Genomic DNA, 21,215 nt, shown 5'->3' with positions numbered 1-21,215 from the left:
TCCGCCTCGAAGTTCACCCTTAAGTACTGCGAGGACACCAAGAGCTGATCATGCTTGGCGCCGAATGGTAGCTCCCGTCGGTCACGCTTGTTCAGCCGCCACCACAATCGCATCAAGATATTCGGCGCCTCATGTATTCGGTACGCTCAAATAGGCTGTTCCTGACAGCTGTGAATCCTATTCCGTGGGTATTCGTCTCGATGGGTGACAGAACATCCAAGTGAGGGATTTCGGCGCCTTAACGGAGCCAATCGCACGTTAACTTTTGTACTGCTATCGTCGCGGCAGAAGCAAGCCTCTGTAAGCAACACCGTTACTATTTCAGGGTAAGCTGGTGGTGTCGTATTCCCAGCCGAGGATTCCATCGTCTGTTTCACTTGGTGATACACTGCACTAATAATGACGAAGGAGAAGAAATGTTATGGTGATTCCACGGCAATTATTAGCACGCCTGAGCAGGCAACCCGTTGTCCGTTTTGTTCCTATTCAAATAGCGTTAGAACACCCAGAAGACATACAGATGCTTCTTTGAGGCTGTGTAGCAAAAATTCTATAGTTTTTACGTATACGAAGGTCGGTACCATCAGGCAATTTTATTTGCATGTGCAAATCGACCTCACACTAAGTGCTGCCATCAGACGAAGTACGTCAAAACGGCTATCCACCCGTTGTTCCCTGCTCTGAAAAATGGATTTTGAGAATGTTGCCTGATTCAGGGATGTGCCCTACACCTCATCTGACATTGGGAGCGGGCGTCTCGGACAAGATATCTTGCGGGTGCTATACTCATCCCAGCAACGCATAATGCTTCCGCCCGTGTTAGTCGTGTACATGGTCCTCACGAAGTAGGCCACCTACCATCAATGCACCGCGTTAACAGCGTCTGTCGTAACCCCTCCTTAAGGAGACTCTTTCTTAGACCCGATTATTTCTTCCAATCGTCCAACGCACGCCTTTTAGTTTTAGAGGGCGATTCTACCGTCACTAGGAAATCCTTCCCTAGTAAGTCATCTCGATGCAGTTTCAACAGAACAGCCACCGATTGGATATTAGAAGTCATGACCTATCATATTCCGTCTATCAGTACGAGGGTCATAGTGCGCCGCCCGCTAGTTATCTCTCACACCAAACGGTCGAACTAAGTCTCCAATGAATAGTAAAGTTCGCATTGAAACGTATGGGCTCTCGTATAGTCCATACCCCTCTGTGCTCTCGCCATCTACGTAGAATAGGTCTTGCGTATATGACGAAAGTAGATTAGGCTTCCCATCTTATCAAAGTGCACATTGTGTTCCGTGGTACGACACATTTAGATTTTTACTGTCACTAAGGTGCGTTTATGAGGCCCCTAACGCTCCACCTATGTTCACCCCAACGCCAGTACATTTTTGACTCCTTAATGACGTTGCGGGTGAATAGAGGCGAGATGGCGACCTATCGGCATGCGGACTACAGTGATCGCGTGATACGATTACCCAAGTCCTATTTACCAGTAATGTGAATCTAAAGAACTAATACCAACTTTCACACCTTACCTTGGGTGACGTCCGAAGACAGCCGCCAGCTTGTACTTATCCATGAATCAATTTTTCGTCGACCAGTGATTGAACCCGCTATTCGCACAATAATGGTTGTAGCCATGAATGCCTTGTGTACCGAATTCTCGTCCGTACAAAACCTAATCTTTAATCTGCGGCACAAGCGCGTCAGGGAATCAAGAGTATCTCACATAATTAACCCTTATCCAACCCGCCACCAGCCGCAGATTTCAGTAAGTTGCGAATTGACTTGGGGATGTACTTACATCAAAGTTCGGCATATGGGTACCGATGTAAGTCAGGGCTGAGGTGAGTAGGCCAAGCTTCTCTGCTCGCACTCGCCCAGCGAAAGTCCACGACCACATTCCTGATCTTGGCAACTTTTTGTTGAAATAATAGGCTAACTTTAAAGCTCTCCGCATCTATCTTCATGGTCGGTTTCACGCTATGCGTGACGAGAATTAGCTGGTCATCTGAGTTCGCGCCTGATAACGGCTTTCCGTAACATTCCGCAAGTTTAAGGCCTTTATGGAACGTGTTCGATTATAATGCCAATACGATCCTATCGTGGTATATCGAATTACCGTTTATAACAACAATCCTTAAACCCGATTCGGTGCCTTGATAGCGGTCACTCCTACTCGACACGCTGGGCATATCCCTATCTTGCGCAATACCCTAACCTGGCAATGAGTTGATCCCAAAATTTCCACCGAATCAGTTTCATGCTTGATTGGCTACGGTGGAAGCTCTTGCTCCGATACCCTTCAGCCGTAGACGTATTGACATGTGACACAAACACTATCACGTGATTCTTAGGGCCTAAGAATCTGGAAACCTCACGCCTGAAATCTCTCAGGAATCAGCGAGGGCAGTCTTTTCCATGCACTTTTATTCTGAGCAGACTAGGGGACCTTAGTAGTGCCGATAGGAGTAAGTTGGAGAATGTTATTACATGAATCCGGGTCGACCCAGCGAATGTTAATTTCATACTCCACGAACCTAGTGATTCCCACTTCCGTTAACGATGGTCACTTTACTCGGTATGAAGATCACACGCGCATTGACGACTAATTGCTTAATTGAGACTGGCGCGCTCTAGCGCGTTATGAGCGACTTAAGGGCATTGTACGGCGGATCCGGACAATACGTATGACGAGGGCAAGTCTCCATGGCTACCATCCGGTTGAGATCAAGCCTTACCTCTTGGTTCTGCGCCGTAATCCACGTCATAACCAAAGCACGTGGCGCGGCGCCGTCCGGGCATGCTACCTGTGTGGTATAGCGTTGCAGCCACTGTCAACAGAACGCCCAGCGCATGCCACACAAGGCTAGCACTTCTAAAGACTCAAACAATGGAATCGTTGAGTTCAAAGTATGCACTTCCTCAATGTACGATCATGTGGTACAGTTGTTTGGCGGTCCAGGAGTGCCCATAAATAAACCGATGTAGCAGTCCCTTTGTTATCGAGATAGCGTCAATTCTGGTCGCGATCGCTGTTTTTAAGGTAAAGAGAGTAGAGGCCCGTTTTAGATCTTTGTATCCAGGACAAGTGTAGTTGATCTGCTAGTTGAGAGCTCTATCACAAAAATGCACATTACCGTAGAACGAGTCCACGCCTCTGACCACTCAACAACACTCCGGTGAGGTGTGAGTTGGTACCACACTGCCGGAATTAATTCGCCCTAATGCAGGCCGAAATTCATGTAATGTCTTCATTCTGAGAAAGGGGGCGACCGTGAGTTGGTTGGATCAGTCGGTGGCACCACGTATCGTTGGGGCTTACATATGTATTTAAGACTAACGTTTACCGGATACCAGGGCGCCGGGTATCACTTTTTCGTCTCGGGTTACGGGGAACGACGTGCGGACGCATTTCGTTTATATAAAGACCTTAAGTTGCAATTCTACTGCGCTACAGACACGTTCCAATTAGTCGTTATTCCTATATTATCTGACTGGGACATCTGTTGGCACAAGCTGAGACCGATTAAGTGCATAAGACCTTGCCCGCGTACGATTAAGAGGCCTGATCAGGCATAGCAAGTTATTAATTGGAGTCAGACGGAGTCTGAACGAGCCATTCCCACGTTAAGCTCACCGGGCTCAAAGCGACCGTGCACTAATATCTTCCTTGGTCAACGTTTGATGACGGTGTAGTAGACGCACTCTTCGTTTACAAGATATACATGCTGCCTCTTAAAGATTGGCGGTGAGACTCGGTTTGGTTGACGTAAACCCTTTAGCCCGTCGACCCTCATTGCTACATACGAGCTAGTCGCCACGTCCAGTCCACCTTCAAGATCATAGCGGGCCGAAGGTGTAACGTTGCCGTATTCTCCTGGATGATTTAACTCACCCATCACTCTATTGGAGTAACGCGACTGGTTTGACCCGGAAGACAGAACAATATGGGAGCAAACAGACCATTGTTCAAGCTTGTTTTGGGATAATCCCCGTTGCCGGGTAAGCGGGGTTTTCCCTTAACGGGATTTTCACGCAGGGCCCTACGTGTGCCGAAGGACGGTCGTTCATATTCATATGTCGGGGGTTGGCAGCTGTCCGAGAGTCCGATTTCTCACGGACTGAATCGCATACGTCTTTGCCCCCATCCTTGGCGCTCGCTCTCCGTGGCACCGTAACGCGCTCACTTGCTCCTGAGCAGCAAAGAGGGTCCAAAATTGACAGCTTCCTGCCCTTGAAGTTTCTAACCGGTAGGCACAAGATAGTGGGTCAACAACCCTGCCCCAGCCCTTCCCTCGCGACGCGGCATTCATATGTCCTTAGTACCCACTGTGCGGACATCCATCCCGGTGTCAGCACATTATGACAGCCTTGTAAGCGAGTGTAAGAAATGAATCGTTTCCTTGCGTTAATACACAGGTTTTGCTGCATTTGAATGCACTTCTCGGATGTAGCTTCATTAGTCCCGGTCTTGCGGGCATCTTGGTGGGCCCCTAGGGTTGCGTGTTGGTGCAGTATATGTTCTAAATAGTATAATTTCGAAGATCCGTCGGGCTCCTAGGACAAGCCCACAACGTACCCCGGACTACGGCTCGGCTTCCACAACTCGCTCCGAGCTTCCAAGCCCACGCCCCCTAAGCAACAATTGTGTAAGGCTCGCCGTTCTTACTCTACGGTATCCCTACCCCGGTATGAGGGCGTCATGGATAGCCCCCACAGCCTACCTTTGTTGAATAGGTGTAGATGCTGAATGACAACCTGCGGTTCACACACTCTGCCTAGTGCACGCCCTATGGGTCGGGCATGCCTTGGCGGGCTGTAGTCTGCCTTATCCGACAGGCTAAATCGGCTCACTATTAAATGAAATGCGTTGCTATAAGCAGAGGACGGGCAGCCGGTATCAGCAGCGTGTGCGACAGAAAATAATACCACTTTTAGAGCGTCAGCATGATAGCCTCAGCTAGAAAGGAAGCGACTCCATCATCACTACGATTTACTTTCAAAGGGATTCCGGAACTACATGTATTCGAAGCACATATGTTTATTGGTTTCTTCTGTTATTTAATGAGATATGGGGGTGTGGCTGCGGCCAGTTTTCACTAACCATTTCAGTGCAGAGGAGTCGTATCCCATCAATGCACTGGAGGGTATCGCGAATGGCTTACTGATTGATGTAATCTTACGACTCGCTTGCTAGTGCTTGATCACGGGAAACTAACTGTGGGACGTAAAGCCTCGCCAACACGAACGCTTGGGAATCTATTTGGGGACTATTATGAATAACGACGCGTGTCTTGTTTCCGCCATCCATAAGCTAGTGTACTGATCAGAGACATCGAGGGTTCTCGTCGTACCAGCCAAGATGCAGAGGCCTATCTTTTTCATGATTTCTACCGCCCCGCGAGCTCGCCATATGCTCGAGTCCTCGCTAAGCGGGGCATAACATTTAACGAGGCCTTCGGCCGGCCTCACGACGCGGTATGTCTTGGGCATATGCGGGGGGATCCTGGCTCATTTTTGTCTGGAGTTTCGGCTATAGACCTAGCGCCCTCTGGTGGAGGTGTTATTCGTCACTGCCCGTTACGAGGTGAAAAGAGTCCGGCGTTTTAGTCTCATACCTACTGGGAAGCTGGGCTAGACTCCAATGTCAACCAGGACTTCGGATCGCACACCTCTGAAGGATATTGCTTAAACCCGCCGAAACAATACTAAGAGTTATGATGCGGGAAAAGTCAGATTCAGAAATGCCATCCTGATCGACGCTGCTCACACGCTGATTGCATCGGTACTATAATAATACTAGGCACCTCCAGCTGACAATGAGCGCGACCTCTATGGTAGAGTGGCCAGTTTACCCAATCTGAGTAACGGACAAAATGCTCCCGACCACGCTTCCTGGCCCAGCCGGCTAGAGACATCGTAATACTCTGTAGGCCCTAATGACCAAGATGTTGAGGTGAAGTAGTCCTCTTGGCTTAGGGGATACTTTCTAGTAATAATCACTTCATATGAACAAGAACGTATATCAAGACCTGAATCCGGTGGTCTTATAACAATACCTGAAGTTCAAAAGTTCATCGCTTGAAGCTCCTTCACCCAAAAACGCTCCGAGCCTGGCTAAGCGCTCATTCCACCTTCTTGGTCTGATATTCACGTTTGTGGACGCCGTTCAGTGAAACCCATGCAGACGGTACCTATCGGCGAGATAGCGCTCGGTAAGACCATAGATCCCACCTTGCGAGCATCAATAGGTATTGCCGCTCCGACCCCCTCTCGATGGCTAACGTCACCAGGCGAAGTGTTGTTGGCCCCATGATTCTGTATTTCGGCTCCCGTCGTCCATTGAGTCACTGATCCGCGGACTATCTGTGGGAAATTTCTGACGCGGTCTTATGTGCCAAATATTGCCGCCTACAGTACTGTATATCTACCAACTGATGTTCTCAAGAGTGCAATCTGATGGCGCGTTTGCTATGACGCGTATATGCATGAAAATTCTGCATAGCGCGGTCCCGTCGGTGCTACGCGCAGCAATCAAGAGCTATTATAGTCAGCGTACAGGCAGATGAAGATTTGTTGGAGATGCGATAGAACCGACACTATCGAAGCCAAAAAAGGGATAGGCTTTGACCCTGAAGAGCCTTATGCCCGGCGCTGTAGTCTGCGTCGCTAGGAATCATCCAAAGAGTACCGTTCGCTTTGTTAACTAGAAATGCATAGACGGTCTATCAGGACCCAGGTTTAAGAGGTAGATGCTTGGTTTACTGTAATAGAGTGGGCTTCCTCCCCGCCTCGTGTTGCGTGCTACATAAGTTATTGGGCTAGCTTTACACTGTACGATCACGGAGGAGATTGTTCATGGGTACATATTTGTCCTCAGGTAGCGTGCGTAACGTGGTGTAGGGAACCTCGAGAATTGGTGTTCATGACAGTTCTATTGGCTGTTTATGACCACCTCCGTCATGTTGTTGATAGTTGTTTAACGATTTGCATGCTTAGTGCCTCGTGCGAGGAGCCTGACTGTCTCTGGCTTCATGCGTTGCCCCAGGTTGCAAATCATCTCGCAGAATGAATTTATTCCGTCAGCTAGAATTTGTCTATTTTTCCGACGGAGACCTGGGGCTCCATTTAGTAGGTTACTGTACGAGACGTGATAAGGGTGAGTGGGTTACCTAGATATACCGATGTGGACTACAGGGATGTGGTCCAGGATTGCTCTGGTGGGCTACCGAGTCATTCATGTGGCTGCGACAGAAGTTCCTTCTAGCGGACGAAACAGTCCTAACGCACCTGAAGGCTTTGTAAGAGTTACTAAGGTAGAGTCCCATATTACATCCGGCGCCCGCTTCGTATGAAAGTTACGACTTTGACGCGTCGGATTCAAAAGCGCAATGTTCGTGCTAGGCGCTTACAACTGAAGAATGCCATCACCTTTTCACTCCCGATAATATGCGGGTTATACCTAATGCGTGCGGCGGAGATCTGGGCTGTACGTAAAAAGCAAGCTCGATTGGACACATGTTAGATAGGAGCCCCTGGGTGGTAGCTGAGCTCTACGGTATTGAATATTACCGTTCGCGTTATAAGGAGTTTTTCTCTCAATCCCGTATCCGAGCTACTCGCGGGAAATTTTACTACTAAGTAGACCTTTCTAAGAGCCTACTAGTAGGGTACGGAGTAGGAGGAGCTCTCTACTGGTCACCATTCTCTACACAGGGCAGTAATCGGCAACTCTGTCCTAAATGTTGGATTTCCAGGAATTAGTTACCCAGCCTTTACCGGTACTGTTTAATGCGTTTCATGCGTGGCGACTAAAAGAGTCCCGAAGATACCCAGTCTAAGCATCGTAGAGTAACTCACCTTGCCCAAGTAAGGGAGACATCCGATGTATAAACTCAGTCGTGGCATTTGCGGGACTAGTAAATAGGTGGTGTACGCGCGAGGAAAGATGAGCCTGCAACCTTCACCATTCATATCTTCACCAATTTAAGTTTTGACAAGAGATATCCTATACTAATCACTACGTTGGGCGTCTCGACTTCGTTCTAGCGCATTCATTGGACACGGTTTCGAGGAAAGGGAATAATCCCCCGTGACACAATTGGGTTCGTTATCGCTCGCATATCCCGACTTCGCATTTTAGTACTGTGCCACGCTCATACAGTATAGAACAGACGCTTCGGATCAAGCCAAACGGTCACGTTTTTATAATCTACAACCTTGCCACCGCCGTGTTCCAAAATCATATCTCAACAGTATACTTCGAAGGAAAGAGTCCCAAGTTAATAATCCATTCTTCCGCGATAAGCTAACGGCTCGAGAGATGCAATACTGATTCACGTCCGCGCCATTGTAAGTTGCATACCGTCGTTATCGTATCAGTATATACCTTTAACCCACTACTTCCCCTACCTGGATGATCTAGTAATTCGGCTGGTTAGTGGACCGTTATCTGGTAGTCGGATAGATGCAAACCTGGTGATCACCCACAGGCTTGGATCACCAGTGTCCGAGACTCCATACAGTGTATATTAAGACCCGGGTAAGCCTAAATAGGCCTGGCCCGTCTTCTAGATGGCTGCCCAGACTTAACCCAAACCTACCAATCGCCTACATGAAAACAAGAATCCTCCGAGTTTCCAAGACATGATGACCGGGTACGCCCTAATGTTGTAGGACCCCGACGCCCTGTGGAACCGAAGCTTCCCACCCGCTCTAAATTGCTTCTGACGGGATACCGTCGCCTCTCCTACCGACAACGGCTCGCAGTGTGTAGTAGTCCCCTATCTCTTTGCTGATGAGTTTTTCCCGATCAGGCCACCAGTGAAGTACTCCGAGCATGCCAGGATGCCCATGCAATTTGCCAGGCCTGTAACACTGTCAGTTTCGACCTGCTCTCTTTTCTCTTGGCGGAGCCATTTCACTCCGAGAACCTGCTCTGCTCCATAAAATATATCGATGAGACCCTGGTCACCAGACCCTTGTCAGGTTCGCATTTCGCCGGATTGAGACACCTCGAGAAACTCTATGATGGTCTGGAACCTCCAGCGCGGGTTGCTTCACTCTAACGGGTTGGCGTCGAATTATCGCTGGCTTCATCAAATGCATTAAAAGATCCCATCAAACCCTTTCTCTACGCCACATTAACATGAGAAAAGCCATTACGCTTGTGTAGCGTTCTTACCCCTATAAACGCTCCATGTTTTATCTAACCGTATAATTCCGGTCACACACTACAGGGTTCCCTAAGAGGACCTATAGGCCTTGGAGAAACGCCCATCTAGGCAACCCCGCCTGTGCTCGTTGACAAACACAGGGGTCCTGGGTAAGTACTAGCACTCGGCTATAAGCAACTTAGAGTCAGCCAAGTGGGGATGAGCGTCACGATCGGCGTAACAGTTAGTGCTATCATCGTCTATATAGTCCGGGGCTTCAACAGGAGATCCGCTCCCCTGATGGGAGAGGCAATTATCCGGATTATATCACTTCATTTATGTTAGCATTCATTTTGGCAAAATAAGCTATCGGTCCGGCGCAAACGGTGATGCATTAGGCCCGGGTGGGGTTAACGTGGCTTGTTTAGTGCTGTTACTCAAAACATAACGGGGTCCAGTCATCCAGGCGTGATGTTGCGCTCAGAGCTTGTACTCCTACACGCGGGGATGTGGTTTACCCTCGAGTAGGAATTGAATTCCATAAACTAAGGGTATTGTAGGATCGAATAACGATCATCCAAGGGTACCATGTTTACATTAAGATGACATTGTACGTCGCGACGGCTATGCACGTTGGTATCTGAGCACAGCGACAAAACATACACGCGAGTACCGAAATGCGATGAGTACATAAAGACTGTTCCACCCTCCAGGTCGTAGTGTATTAGACATCGGTGGTTTCGCTTACGGGCCTAGAGCGGCACCGTAATACTGCAGTCTGCACCAGACCATGACCGACGTCGCAAGCTAGGCGATCCCTTATATCTGTCCACCATGTTATTCGAGAAAATCGGAGACAGGGACCCGAGTGTTTGAAGCCCACCAACTTCCTAGTCGGTCGGTGCGATCTGTCCGAGAATCTTTTACAGAAAGGCTGGCTATAATGCCGTCCCTAGGGGCTCCCGCCTAGAGCGCACAGAAAACTAGGTACGTCTGACATTCGTTAGTGTGTACTCGTCTTTCTAATTTGTGTTCTGCCTGACCTCCATTTAACTCATCTGTCATACGCGGTCGCGTGGTAACATTGGAAGCAGTTCTTAACTCTAGAAATCATAAGGCTGAAAGTTTTGTAGGTATGAAATTTGAAACCGGATTTTGCGTAGACCGGCGAAGAGTCGGTGCCTAAGGGCATTGGTGACTTTGGCCAGGGGTTGAGATATAAGCCGCACCTCAGTTCTATTACACGCATTAGATAACTGACTAACAATCCCAATGGGAGTTACGCCGCTAAGTCTTTATTCCCCAGTCCTAATCATACTCGGATCAGCCCGAGATGTCAGGGCCTCCGTCAAGGGTTACTGAAGTGGAGGGTCTAGTCCTGGGTGGTGGACAGGCGTTCACGAGTACCGTAAACTCACAATGGGCGAGATATTGTCAGGCTGAAAGAAAAGCATCACATAACTATACCATATGGCGAGATCACATTGCAACGTCATCCCCTTCACAGTCGGTATAGATAAAAAGCCAACCTTTCGATGTTAGGGAGAGTCCGGCTAAATACAACACTAAGGAAATTATTTAGTAGATCCGTATGTGCTACTATTGCTGCTGAATAGCTCCCTCAAAACTCCGTTTACGAATACCGTGATCTACTCTCTTGACGTTCCAGGGCGAACTCGGACCAACCGTCTGGCTCGACAGAGAACGGCGAGCAATATAGAACACCGGTGTATACGTAAGGACGCAATTAGCTACAGTTGCGAATACTTATTGCGGCTACGCGGTTGGCTAGCACCCTCTCATTATACTTCGTCTCCATCGTCCACTCCCACGTGCGATCGCACTGCCCAGTCACTGCCCTAGAGTGGTACTGCTGGCTTGAACTTATCCTTTTCGACTGTCCTGCCGATTAGCCCCGAAGACGAATTCGGGCCGAGTGGTTGGTCGACACGGAGCGTACTGGAGCACTTATTAAGGACACCACCAGGTTCTCCTTACCGAACGGAGATTACCATGTACTGTAAGTTTTGTCAGCATTCCCCTTGCATATCTGTCGGCACTCTGTGTAGTGGGACAAGAACGCACCTGTGCAAGCGTAAAGACAGCTCTTATAAGGGCCGCTATAGTTCCTTGCGCATGGCATAACGTCGTGAGTTATTAGCTGTTTCTTAAATAGGCTCGTGAAATAATGTCGGTCTACTACTAAAAACCAAGGTACATAGCCATGCCACTAATACTGTTGACAGTCTAATCACGTTGTATTAGATGAGCCAGGTTGCCCTAGCTAGAGGTGACTTGACCGTCTTTATGGAATGCACCGTAAGGGATCTTCGAACAGACACCGGCATTTCATTCTTATTGTACATCGGGACGTCAGTGGGACGAAACTTTATTTTCCCCGTCATGCGTATTTGGTTGCTGCTGGTCTAAGGACTACGCTATCCTAGAGCCAAACCCGTACTATGTGCACGCAGGCAGTTCTCTTCAGATGGGTAGCGAGGGTCGCTTCCGCCGCGAATTTACATCTGCAGTTAAGTGTGTAGCATCCCATAAGGGCGTCCTAATGCACGGGGGCGCCAATCCGTCGATACCGGTACCCCCTCCTACCTGACTATGGGCCCCACTAAATGCGTGAATTTCAGGTACCCCCGCGACCGCTCTGTCTTTATGTACAGAAAAATCTGTACGCAATGGTAGTAGGACCGCTCATTTAGCCGCTCTAATAGCCCCGCACATGATATGTGAAATGACTAATCGTAACGCAGTCTGTGTTTGGCTTATTGTGAACCAGATAATTGTTGTCCACATATTAGGTCAAAGGAAAAAAACCAACCTCGCCAAGTCGTCGCGTAAATATTTCCCAGAATTCCTTTAGATCAATCAGGATATCAGGGATTCATGTCCTGTAACACGGTCAACGTGCCCAACCAATGTGGTCGTCTATAAAATTCCGCAATCACAAAAATGTACGGAAACACTGCTACGTGACCACAGTGCCGGGGGTACTCCAGTTGTCTGCTTATAGACAAACCTGACTGGTACGTTAAACTCTTCACCCCTATTTGGGCTTTCACATGGGACGCTAGGCCGCAATTTCTCTCGGAATTCAAGGGCGCAAGTATCGGCTTTACGAGATTATTACGTGTTGAGATGCAGCTGTCCACCTCCTAAAACCCTAACTTCGGCGGCAGAATAAGCCCGTGCCAAGCTGTCGTGTCCTTTGCACCCTTTGCCAGATTTCAAAACCGTAAGTATGTTACCACCGAAAATTGCTGTGCTGTTCTGCGGGCCCACATGTTCCAGCTCATTCCACAACCTGATACTGCCGCCTTTCAAACGCGCCGCGCTTAAGTAGTTATAGCTGTGGGTCTAGACACACGGCAAAGGGGTGTTAGCGGGCGGTACTACAGGCAGAGTAAGGGCTACAGTTGTCCGGACTCTAGTCCAACAAAGTAGCTTGAGGTGCCCGGTCGGCATCCCATGAATGCATTTAGCACTGAATATTTCCTAGTTACCTCTAGAGAAGCTAAGGTGCTGGGCGAGCGACTCGATATAAATTCTGGAGGAGCCCGACTCACGAACTGGAACCCAAGCACTGTTGAGTAAGCCTACAGCCTAGCTGCAATACTTCCGAAAGATAACAACTTGTTTGGAGTGTCCTCTGGGTGACGATTTTGATATGGACATGAAGATGGGAATGGAAAGCAGCGGACTGCAGTCGGCAGCCGCCTGCGGCACTAACCATTTCGTATCACATACAGGTATCTCATCGACCAATCTTACGTGTCTACTAGATGGTCCTGTCACAGTGTGTAGTAGGTACCGCTAGTTCTCCCAGACCTGCCCCTAACACTGCTAGGACTTTTATCCGCCACCTGTCCCACTGGTAAGAAGCACACCCACGCCACAAGTTCGACCACCTGCCATGCTTTGTCGGGGCGCGATCTGCCGAAGATGCCATCGGGTCCGGGTCAATGTCCGTACCGTCAAGTGATGCATGGGACCGACCTGCCTCTATTATGTAGATGGAGGACATATAGGCGATTAAAGATCCTCCAACGTGCCCCGGATACACATGTCAAAATGATTGCCGCGATATGGGGAATTGTTGAGGCGAACTTTCTATACGTTGAGGCAATATCAGGAGTCGGGCCACAAGCTCGTATGTAACCGGTAAGTTGAGACGCCGAACCTACGCCTAACAACTGCGGCTATCGGGATTTTCGTGCGACGTAGAGGCTTTCTCGTTTGGGAGGCTGCATGTACTGTTTCCTATGGTTCTGCAATACTAGGAGGTTTCGGGATTAGTACGAGTCACTCCCCGTAGGTATTGCTTTTGACATGTTGATAAGCAGGCCCATTCATAACCAAGCCTTAGGTGCAGGTTAGCCATCACACGAATGGACTTATGCAGCCACATAGCCTACGTTTAAGTTGTAGGCAATGGATCGAACCTTTCGGCTCCAACCCAAGTTCCCAGGATAATCTTAATGTATATGAGCTATTATCACTGAGTTTGCACAGGCGGTGCCCAGACCGGAAAGAGGGGCCAAAGAAATACACGGATGCGCACACGGTGAACGGTTATAAACGTTTATCGCATAGAGTAGCTTGATCCGTAATTGAGGTGGCTTCTGTCGAAGTTTTGCTTAGCTAAGGGATCGCCGTAAAGAATGCACGGCTTCAAGATTTGCTTGATTCGTTAGGTAGATGACATCTGTTCATTCCTTACCGAATAGTCGATTCATTTTGCGGCATCCCCACAAACGCGTTTACACTGGTACCGGCATAGGATAAACGAAGGGAGCTACCAGTTATAGCCAATGGGGGTTTCTGTCTCTCTATCTATGGCATCGTGCAGGTAGACGTGGGGGCATTCAACTTCCCGATAAATTAAGGTACATGAAGATAACTATGTTCGCTTTCGTATCCGTGCAACTGTGTGACTTCAAGAGTTTTCGCAAGGGGCCACTGCCTCGCAATGTTCTGATATTGATATCGCCATGGGTGCAAAGGTACGCTCAACAAGACGCCCGTTAGGGATAGTGTCGCATGATCTAACCTTGAGTCAAAGTTAGAATTGTGATTATCAAATTACTCACTAAACGAGGCCAATTGTCGGTTACCCTCCCTGCTGTTACAGGGAGCTCCTACCGGTGTTAGCGTGCTCTTTTTACTCTTGGCCACGGTTATTGTACATCCTCCCCCTAGAGTAGTGTCCAAACCAGGAACTATCACATGGTAGTCCGACTGGTTGTCTAGCGATGTAAGGCCTAGTGAACCCGAGTAAGGAGCAACTGGTCCAGATATGCTCTCCACGAATAGTCCAAAGAACACTCTGTCTTTACGCGTCTCACGTCATCATTGTGGCCTTAAGAAATCTACGTCGTACCAAGAACTGTTCTCCCTTAAACAATGGGCTGAGCTAGGTCTAACGCAAACGTTTCCACATTCCGTTGAACCCCAGGGAAAGCAACACTGACAACCACGGTGATATGATTAAATACGAGTACACAGCGATCCCGAGCACTAATAGTCGAATGGTATGTTCAGCAGCTAATGACCAGGCTGGTCTCGACACCTGTGAATCACTCGGGCTAGTTTCACGATACTTTTTCGGTCGGGTCCAGTCAGGTCTCAGATACACCTGGCTAGTCGGTTTGTTGATTCCAACGTGTAGACCATATGCACACTGGGACTCAAGGCCTCTTAAGCCCCAACAGTTCGCCACGCCTAGGAAGAAGTTGTTCTTGCTCGATGTCATCCGCTGCGCGCCATCCTAGTCACTGGATAAAACTTGTCACGTGAATGGAACTGTCCACCGCCTGGCCAACCCTGCTTTCACCCATTGGCAGATACCGCACGAAGGACCAATCCCCGATATGCAGCCGAACGTGTCTGAGCTGATGGTGGTACCACTTTTATGAGTTCTAGGCTCTTGGTTGTACCGGAATCACCAGCACGCCAATCCGAAGTATGCTACATGTTCATGACTGCGAGAACTAGACACCAGCCCAGGCAGAGTCACTATTCACAGCTATCTCGGACGAAGGTAAAGGTGGCGGTTTGCAGAGCTCAATACTGATCCTGCAACTTAAGTACGGGTCAGGCGGAACCTATCTACTTGGTACCGCTGTAGCGAAACTTGTTCCCAACGAGACTGCATTGACCCGCCGACGGGAAAACTCAACGAGCCGCTATGTAGGAGGCGGGCTGTTCTTCCATCAAAATGTCAGTAGTTCATTTTGGAGAGGCCTACAGTACCTCGGTAGGTCTATGTTTAATAGACTTGTGGCCATGTAGGGCTTGTAACTATTCAAGTGTGCACCTCGTGAATGTCTCCGTACCCTGGGCTTTAGCTGGGCTCAATTGAAGCAGGTGCTAACTAGATCCGTTCAACTACGTAGCACGCGCGGAACTCACTAGCTCACGGCATGCAAGGTCCAGAAGAACAGTAGCAAGCGGGAGGAATCGGACTTAACGAGATACAGATAAACTGACGTTAATGGGTTTTTGGCCCAAGATTAGTGCACGTGATGATGTAACACTAGCTGCCGTCAACCGCTAATGTAAACCAATACGGGGAGGAGCGATGCTCAGGGGGACTCTCTCCCATTTTGACCTAGGCCGACTATCCGATCTGTACAATACAGTATCGGGGGCGTCCTTAGAGCCTGCACGAAATGCGCAACACAATGCCTAGTTATCTCCTTATTATATACCACGCGACGATCACGGTACCACTATTGAGGAAGATGCATCGTCTTGAGCAAGTGGTGATAGAGCCAAGAACTTCGCAGGGGGGCCGTAGAGACGGTTATGTACTTTGCATCATAGATGCATTAGTCGTATCGTTCTCAATCCAGACTAGGCCTTACTAGGGCGATCATTAGCTGCTCACTAAGTAGTATAACCATGGCTTAAGGTAGGCCGAGCGGAGAACCCGAATGGGAGATGGGTGCAGACAAAACGGGCCCGTATTTCACATCGGAATGTAAGCCGGGGCTAACGGTGAATCCATACGGGCCTCGAATGAGTTCCGTCGCCGAACTGCTTAGACAACCGAGGACCGCCACTTGCGAGCCCCATGCAGCGCCTCTGAAAACTATATTGTAGAATGAGTCCACTGTTATTCGTGCCAAAATATTTGCGCCGTAGGCTACGCTCGGCGACTAACGTTTTGATGCCCCTCATCTAAATGCTTTTCTCAAGCGTAACCTATTCAGAAAGTTTGCGCGTAGCAGGTCATCCCAAGTTCCCAACAGTCCTAACGACACTGGCCCCTGCACTCATGTATTCTGGACCTGGCAGATGTTAGCCTGCATGACAACATTATAGGGTCAACCCTTACCAATGAGCTCAGGTGCGTCTCCAAGTCACCATATACCTCGGTTAGTTCCTTGACCTTTGCACGATTTTCGCGCAAAGTAGCCCAGACTACTTCAACCTGTTAAAACATGAACCGATAAAAGGAGTAGTGCAAGCATTAGTCGGATTACGTGCCTATTTGGCCTTAATAACAGGTTCAGTATAGGATGATATGTTGGTTAAAAGCGGTACACGGCAGTAAACCCGGGCCTAAGGCGGTCACCGACTTGTAAGAAAATCCCTTTGGGGACGGTCGGATTACTTCACATTAGCACGTTGCGTATCTCTTGAGCTCAGACAAACCCCTATTAGGTGCGCACTAATATGCCAACAGGCCGTGGGGGACTATCTTGGAGCAAGCCAACCAAGAATTGTCGATACGCGCGCCTGAAAAGTCATCACTATGTATCCCCTGATTACCTAAACCCGCGGGGTCCCAGTTACTCATCTGATCCTTGGAGGGAAATTGCGGGGAAATCCCCTCTACATGTTAGGTTTTTGCCACACCGTGGGCCTGACCATGTACAGTGGACAGTGAAGTCCCCTAGAGCACCGTCCCCTCAAGCCCGATCTAATCAATTCATAATTGCCTTCTATCATAAATACAGCTGCAGGTAGTGCGGTGAGGTTGCGTGATTGTGGGCTGACTTCGAGAGCTCTCCAGCCATCGGCGGATGACACCTGTACCCTACAAGGCTTCGGTGATGCTCTCCGAGTAATGGTAAACACGGAACATTATTTTTTCATAGCACTTCTATTCCTCTAGACTATTAGCCTAATTGCCCAATTAAACGCGATGTCGATTTGACAGTCTTCGTTAGCCCCCGATCCGAGTTGCCTTGGGGCCTTATATGTTGCTCCTAGCGCAACGACCAAAGTTAACCGTGAATTAGATTCAATAAATGAGTAGTGGATGTAGATCGACTATCTACATTCGGCTTGCCTCTGACCAAAACTGCGTGGCTTATTTATTGCTATGCTCGGCTGCTGGGGATATTGAAATAAGTCTGTGATGACCGGCACGTTCGACTATGGTAGACAGTCGTTTTCCTATTCGACAACCAATGCGGGCGAAAACCCAGACGCTTCGTAAGACCCCCTATGACGATACGTTAGACTACTCCTTTATAGCGTGTCTAAATACGATCATCTGGCGGCAAAGAGTTCGCGGTACTGACCACCGGCGACACAGTTTGCCGATACAAGCGTACTCAGTAGGCTGTTTTCTTATCGGTAGGCGGCCTGTGAGGACCCGGACTTTTTATTCATATTTAAAATGATTGGTTTATATGTCCACCGTAGGGTTTTTCCTGCTAATAAGAGATGTTATGCGTGCGAAAGGTGTTCTCATGTTGTGGCTCTGGTTCTACCAACGCATGTCTGAAAGAAACCCGGTATAACGCTGATCAAGTCCGACGCTAATAATACCGATCCAAAACAGTTTCTCGTCACAACCGGGCCAAACGTCAACACTGAGGAATCCCTCTGACTCTGCCCAATATCCTGTAGACGTCCGCTGAAGACCCCTCGTAATTGGGATGATGCACATATAGTGCCAATTCCATGAACAATGCAACCTGCGGCGTAGCAAGGGCGGAACACTTCATCGAGGCTTTAGTACCTACTATGCACGTCTGCCGACTCGCCCAAATCTGTGATCGATCGACGATCATAGAGGTGTCCTGGGACGCCCCCGTATGCCGTGGAAAAGGGCGATAATCTACCGCTAGTCGTGGGAGCTAATCCCTAATATTGTTCAAGCAAAGTCCTGCTAAATCTTAGCCTCTTATACGGTGACCTATGATTCGGGTCCACGATGTTTCGGACCCGGAGTCTTTTGGACGGCTGTTGCTGCTATGAGAGCAGAAACGTCATCCGGACATATTACGGGCTTAGTATGTCGGTATATTCTGTTCAGCGGTTTGATCGATAGGAATTACAATTCCGAGCCATGTAGAGGGGCGAGCTTCACTACATATCACCCCGGCTTGATTCCTATTACCCGTAATGATATACTCACGAACAGTCTGTGGACGCAAGTAATACCCTGAGATCCGTTGTCTATTGGTCCCGATCCAGGGACGATTTCCACAGCTCACTGCGGAATATAGAATTGTCTTTAACATAGGATTACCCTTCCCACGTCAACGGCCCTCTTCCACTACATGAATACGGAGTCCCTCGTGGGATCCGTTGATAAATTGGCAACAATACTTGCCGAAAGCGATTAGGAAGGGTTGTTACTAGATCACCACGTTCTAAAGACGGACTTAGGTAAGAAGTCAAGATTTCATTGAAGGTAACGTTTGCGTAGCCCCAACCCTAATTAGCAGACCGTAGGGTAACTAATCCTTCCGTTTTTAGGCTCAAGACAAGCGGGGATCATTCTAGCTTGCTATACAATTGCGCTCTCACCAGATGATATGTGGAGTCGCGTTCTCGACCAAGCATGAGGAGTAACCCACGTCCTGGCGTCGGGTGTCAGTTCAGTCTATCTTAACACGGCAACATTTAGATCGGTGCGGACACCCACCGATATCAAGAGCACAGCCTCGCTATTGAGCGAGCAGGGAGCCATTGGGATCGCTGAGTCCGGGACTCCGAAGACTCCACATCGGCTAGACCTACCTCAGATCCCATTGGGGGGGATCGGCTCCGGTGGTGCGTAGGGCTTAATGGTTGTTTAAGTTCTGTTAATAAGGGGCTTTAAACGAGTAAGGTAGGGGCATAGTATTGAACTTGTACAACTATCATACGAAGAGGCCCACACAAAAATCGTCATCCCGGCACATGAAGGTAATGTGTATCAATGCCAGGGGCCGTAATAGACCCCCTCACCCATTTCAGATCTCCACGGTGGCTCGAGCTAAAGTATAGTAATTCAGCTTCAACTCTTCATACATCCCTATCGGGTATCGAGTCGCTGCTGAATGTCGCAGGACCGTGCCGCTTCTGAACGTGTAGTAATGGGATCCAGGTTGCAACTAATAGCGACTAAAGACTTTTCTATGGCTAATAGGGTAGAAACTAGGTGGGTAACGCATGCGGGAAATGGTATTTAGTCACGCGGATGTCGTTTCTCACTGATACTTTATCGAATCACTGTAGTAGTTATGCACTATACGTTTAATTCAAATGGTTGGGTCAGATTTATAGGCTGTACGTGATCGGGTCATGGAGAACTCGAACACCCAAACCGGGAACGGCTCTCCTTTGCAGAGGATGGTTCGTCGATATTTGCTTACATCTCATTGATTTGGGTAACGCTTCTTGACGGTATATAGTAGGCTAAGCGACTATTGCGAAAGCCGATAGGTCTTACGTAGGCGGAATTGAGTATTAGAGCTACTTGCGCACTACAGGACTCTCGCAGTATGCCAAGCTGACTCACCGCGTGCTTATTATTAAAAGATTTATTAAGCCGTGTTCATCCACTCGGGTATACGGCATAGTGCGCCGGCTCGTAACATGGTGGTCTCAATGTTTTTTGGTTCAGCGACTCCGTTTCACTTCACTGCCTGAATTCGTGTTAGGGCGGCAGCTGATCTGACCCCATCCGTCGATTCCTGAACCGGAACACGCAATACCTGCAGCTATCTTCTAAAGTTGGGGCATTCGAGAGGCCAACGCCGCTGGAATGATAATTAAATGTCGCTCTAATCGCCGTAGGACATGGTATTGAACTTCCTCACCCCATAATATTCTCGCGTTTATAGAACCGGTTGCCAAAGTATAGGATGCGACACCGCTGTTTAATCAGAATACTTGCACTGGGTCCAGCCTTTTTACAGCCTCCTTTACGCGAGAATGGGTGCGGTTCGACTATGGTAAGTCTAGCGACGCTTCCGAGAGGCCTTATGCTCGAGCAATTTATGAAATAGTCATATTAGTAGAACTTGCCGGCCTATCACACTTGACTGGCAGGAGTTACAATCCGCCGGCGCGCCCAGTGTAAGCTGATTAGGGAATATGGGTTCTGGCTCCCCGGCCGCCTTGACGTAATAGCCGGAATTACATTTTGACCCTCATTCCCGTGTTATAACCAGGTGATAACGATATGCCCAAGGGACGGCAAATCGTTTATCTTAGCAAAGCGGGAGGAACTGAAACAAGGCATTTCACTTCAGCCGGAATGAAATCGCGGCGTGTCGGCATATCCGTTAGGGTGCTGGGTCTGAGCATACCTCTTGAATGTTTCTTCGGTATTGTTAGGATTTGCGTAGGTTACGGGATGGTTAGGCAATCTGGGGTCCCCAAGTGTTCGCCATCATGGTCTATGAACTGGGATGGTGTATGCCAATTGGTCAGAGCTCTAGACCCACTGGATGTACTCGGCGCAGTTGTTATAACTAAGTCTGTCTTCAGTGTTTAGTCTACTCTTACAGCAACAGAAGGGGATCCGCATCCTGGATTTACTAATAAGCGCCCATAATGGCTTATCGATGGCCCCATACTGTGGTAGGGGTCCAGTCGGCGATGCGGTCCCTCAGCCGCAGGTTTGGCGTGATACCAGCCAGCCGATTCGTAGCAAATCGTTGGACAAACTATCAACTAATAATGAAATCTAACTGAGTTCTTCTGATGATGCCATGGACTGAGCAAGCGCCATGAATGTTTATCTTTAGGATCCACGGCTAATTAGACTCACGGCAAAGCAGGCCCATCTAATTAGTAATACTTACATATTAG

At 48.7% G+C, this 21,215-nt stretch overlaps 1 protein-coding gene across 1 annotated transcript in view; it reads left to right on the top strand.

Annotated features, from left to right (window-relative positions):
- Window positions 1–19,700: 19,700 nt before the first annotated feature.
- Window positions 19,701–21,215, top strand: part of LOC121851993 (nucleobindin-2-like) — a gene marked incomplete at its 3' end in the record, with an annotated part of 42,346 nt that continues 40,831 nt past the window's right edge. Inside the window, exons 1-3 of the mRNA XM_042346064.1 lie at window positions 19,701–19,751; window positions 20,243–20,353; window positions 20,912–21,022. Coding sequence (XP_042201998.1) covers window positions 19,701–19,751; window positions 20,243–20,353; window positions 20,912–21,022 — 273 coding nt within the window. The remainder of the gene's footprint in view (window positions 19,752–20,242; window positions 20,354–20,911; window positions 21,023–21,215) is intronic.

Source organism: Callorhinchus milii, unplaced genomic scaffold (assembly GCF_018977255.1).
Source record: "Callorhinchus milii isolate IMCB2004 unplaced genomic scaffold, IMCB_Cmil_1.0 Scaffold291, whole genome shotgun sequence".
Lineage (NCBI taxonomy): Eukaryota > Metazoa > Chordata > Chondrichthyes > Chimaeriformes > Callorhinchidae > Callorhinchus > Callorhinchus milii.
This window is presented reverse-complemented; position numbering and strand designations above follow the sequence as displayed.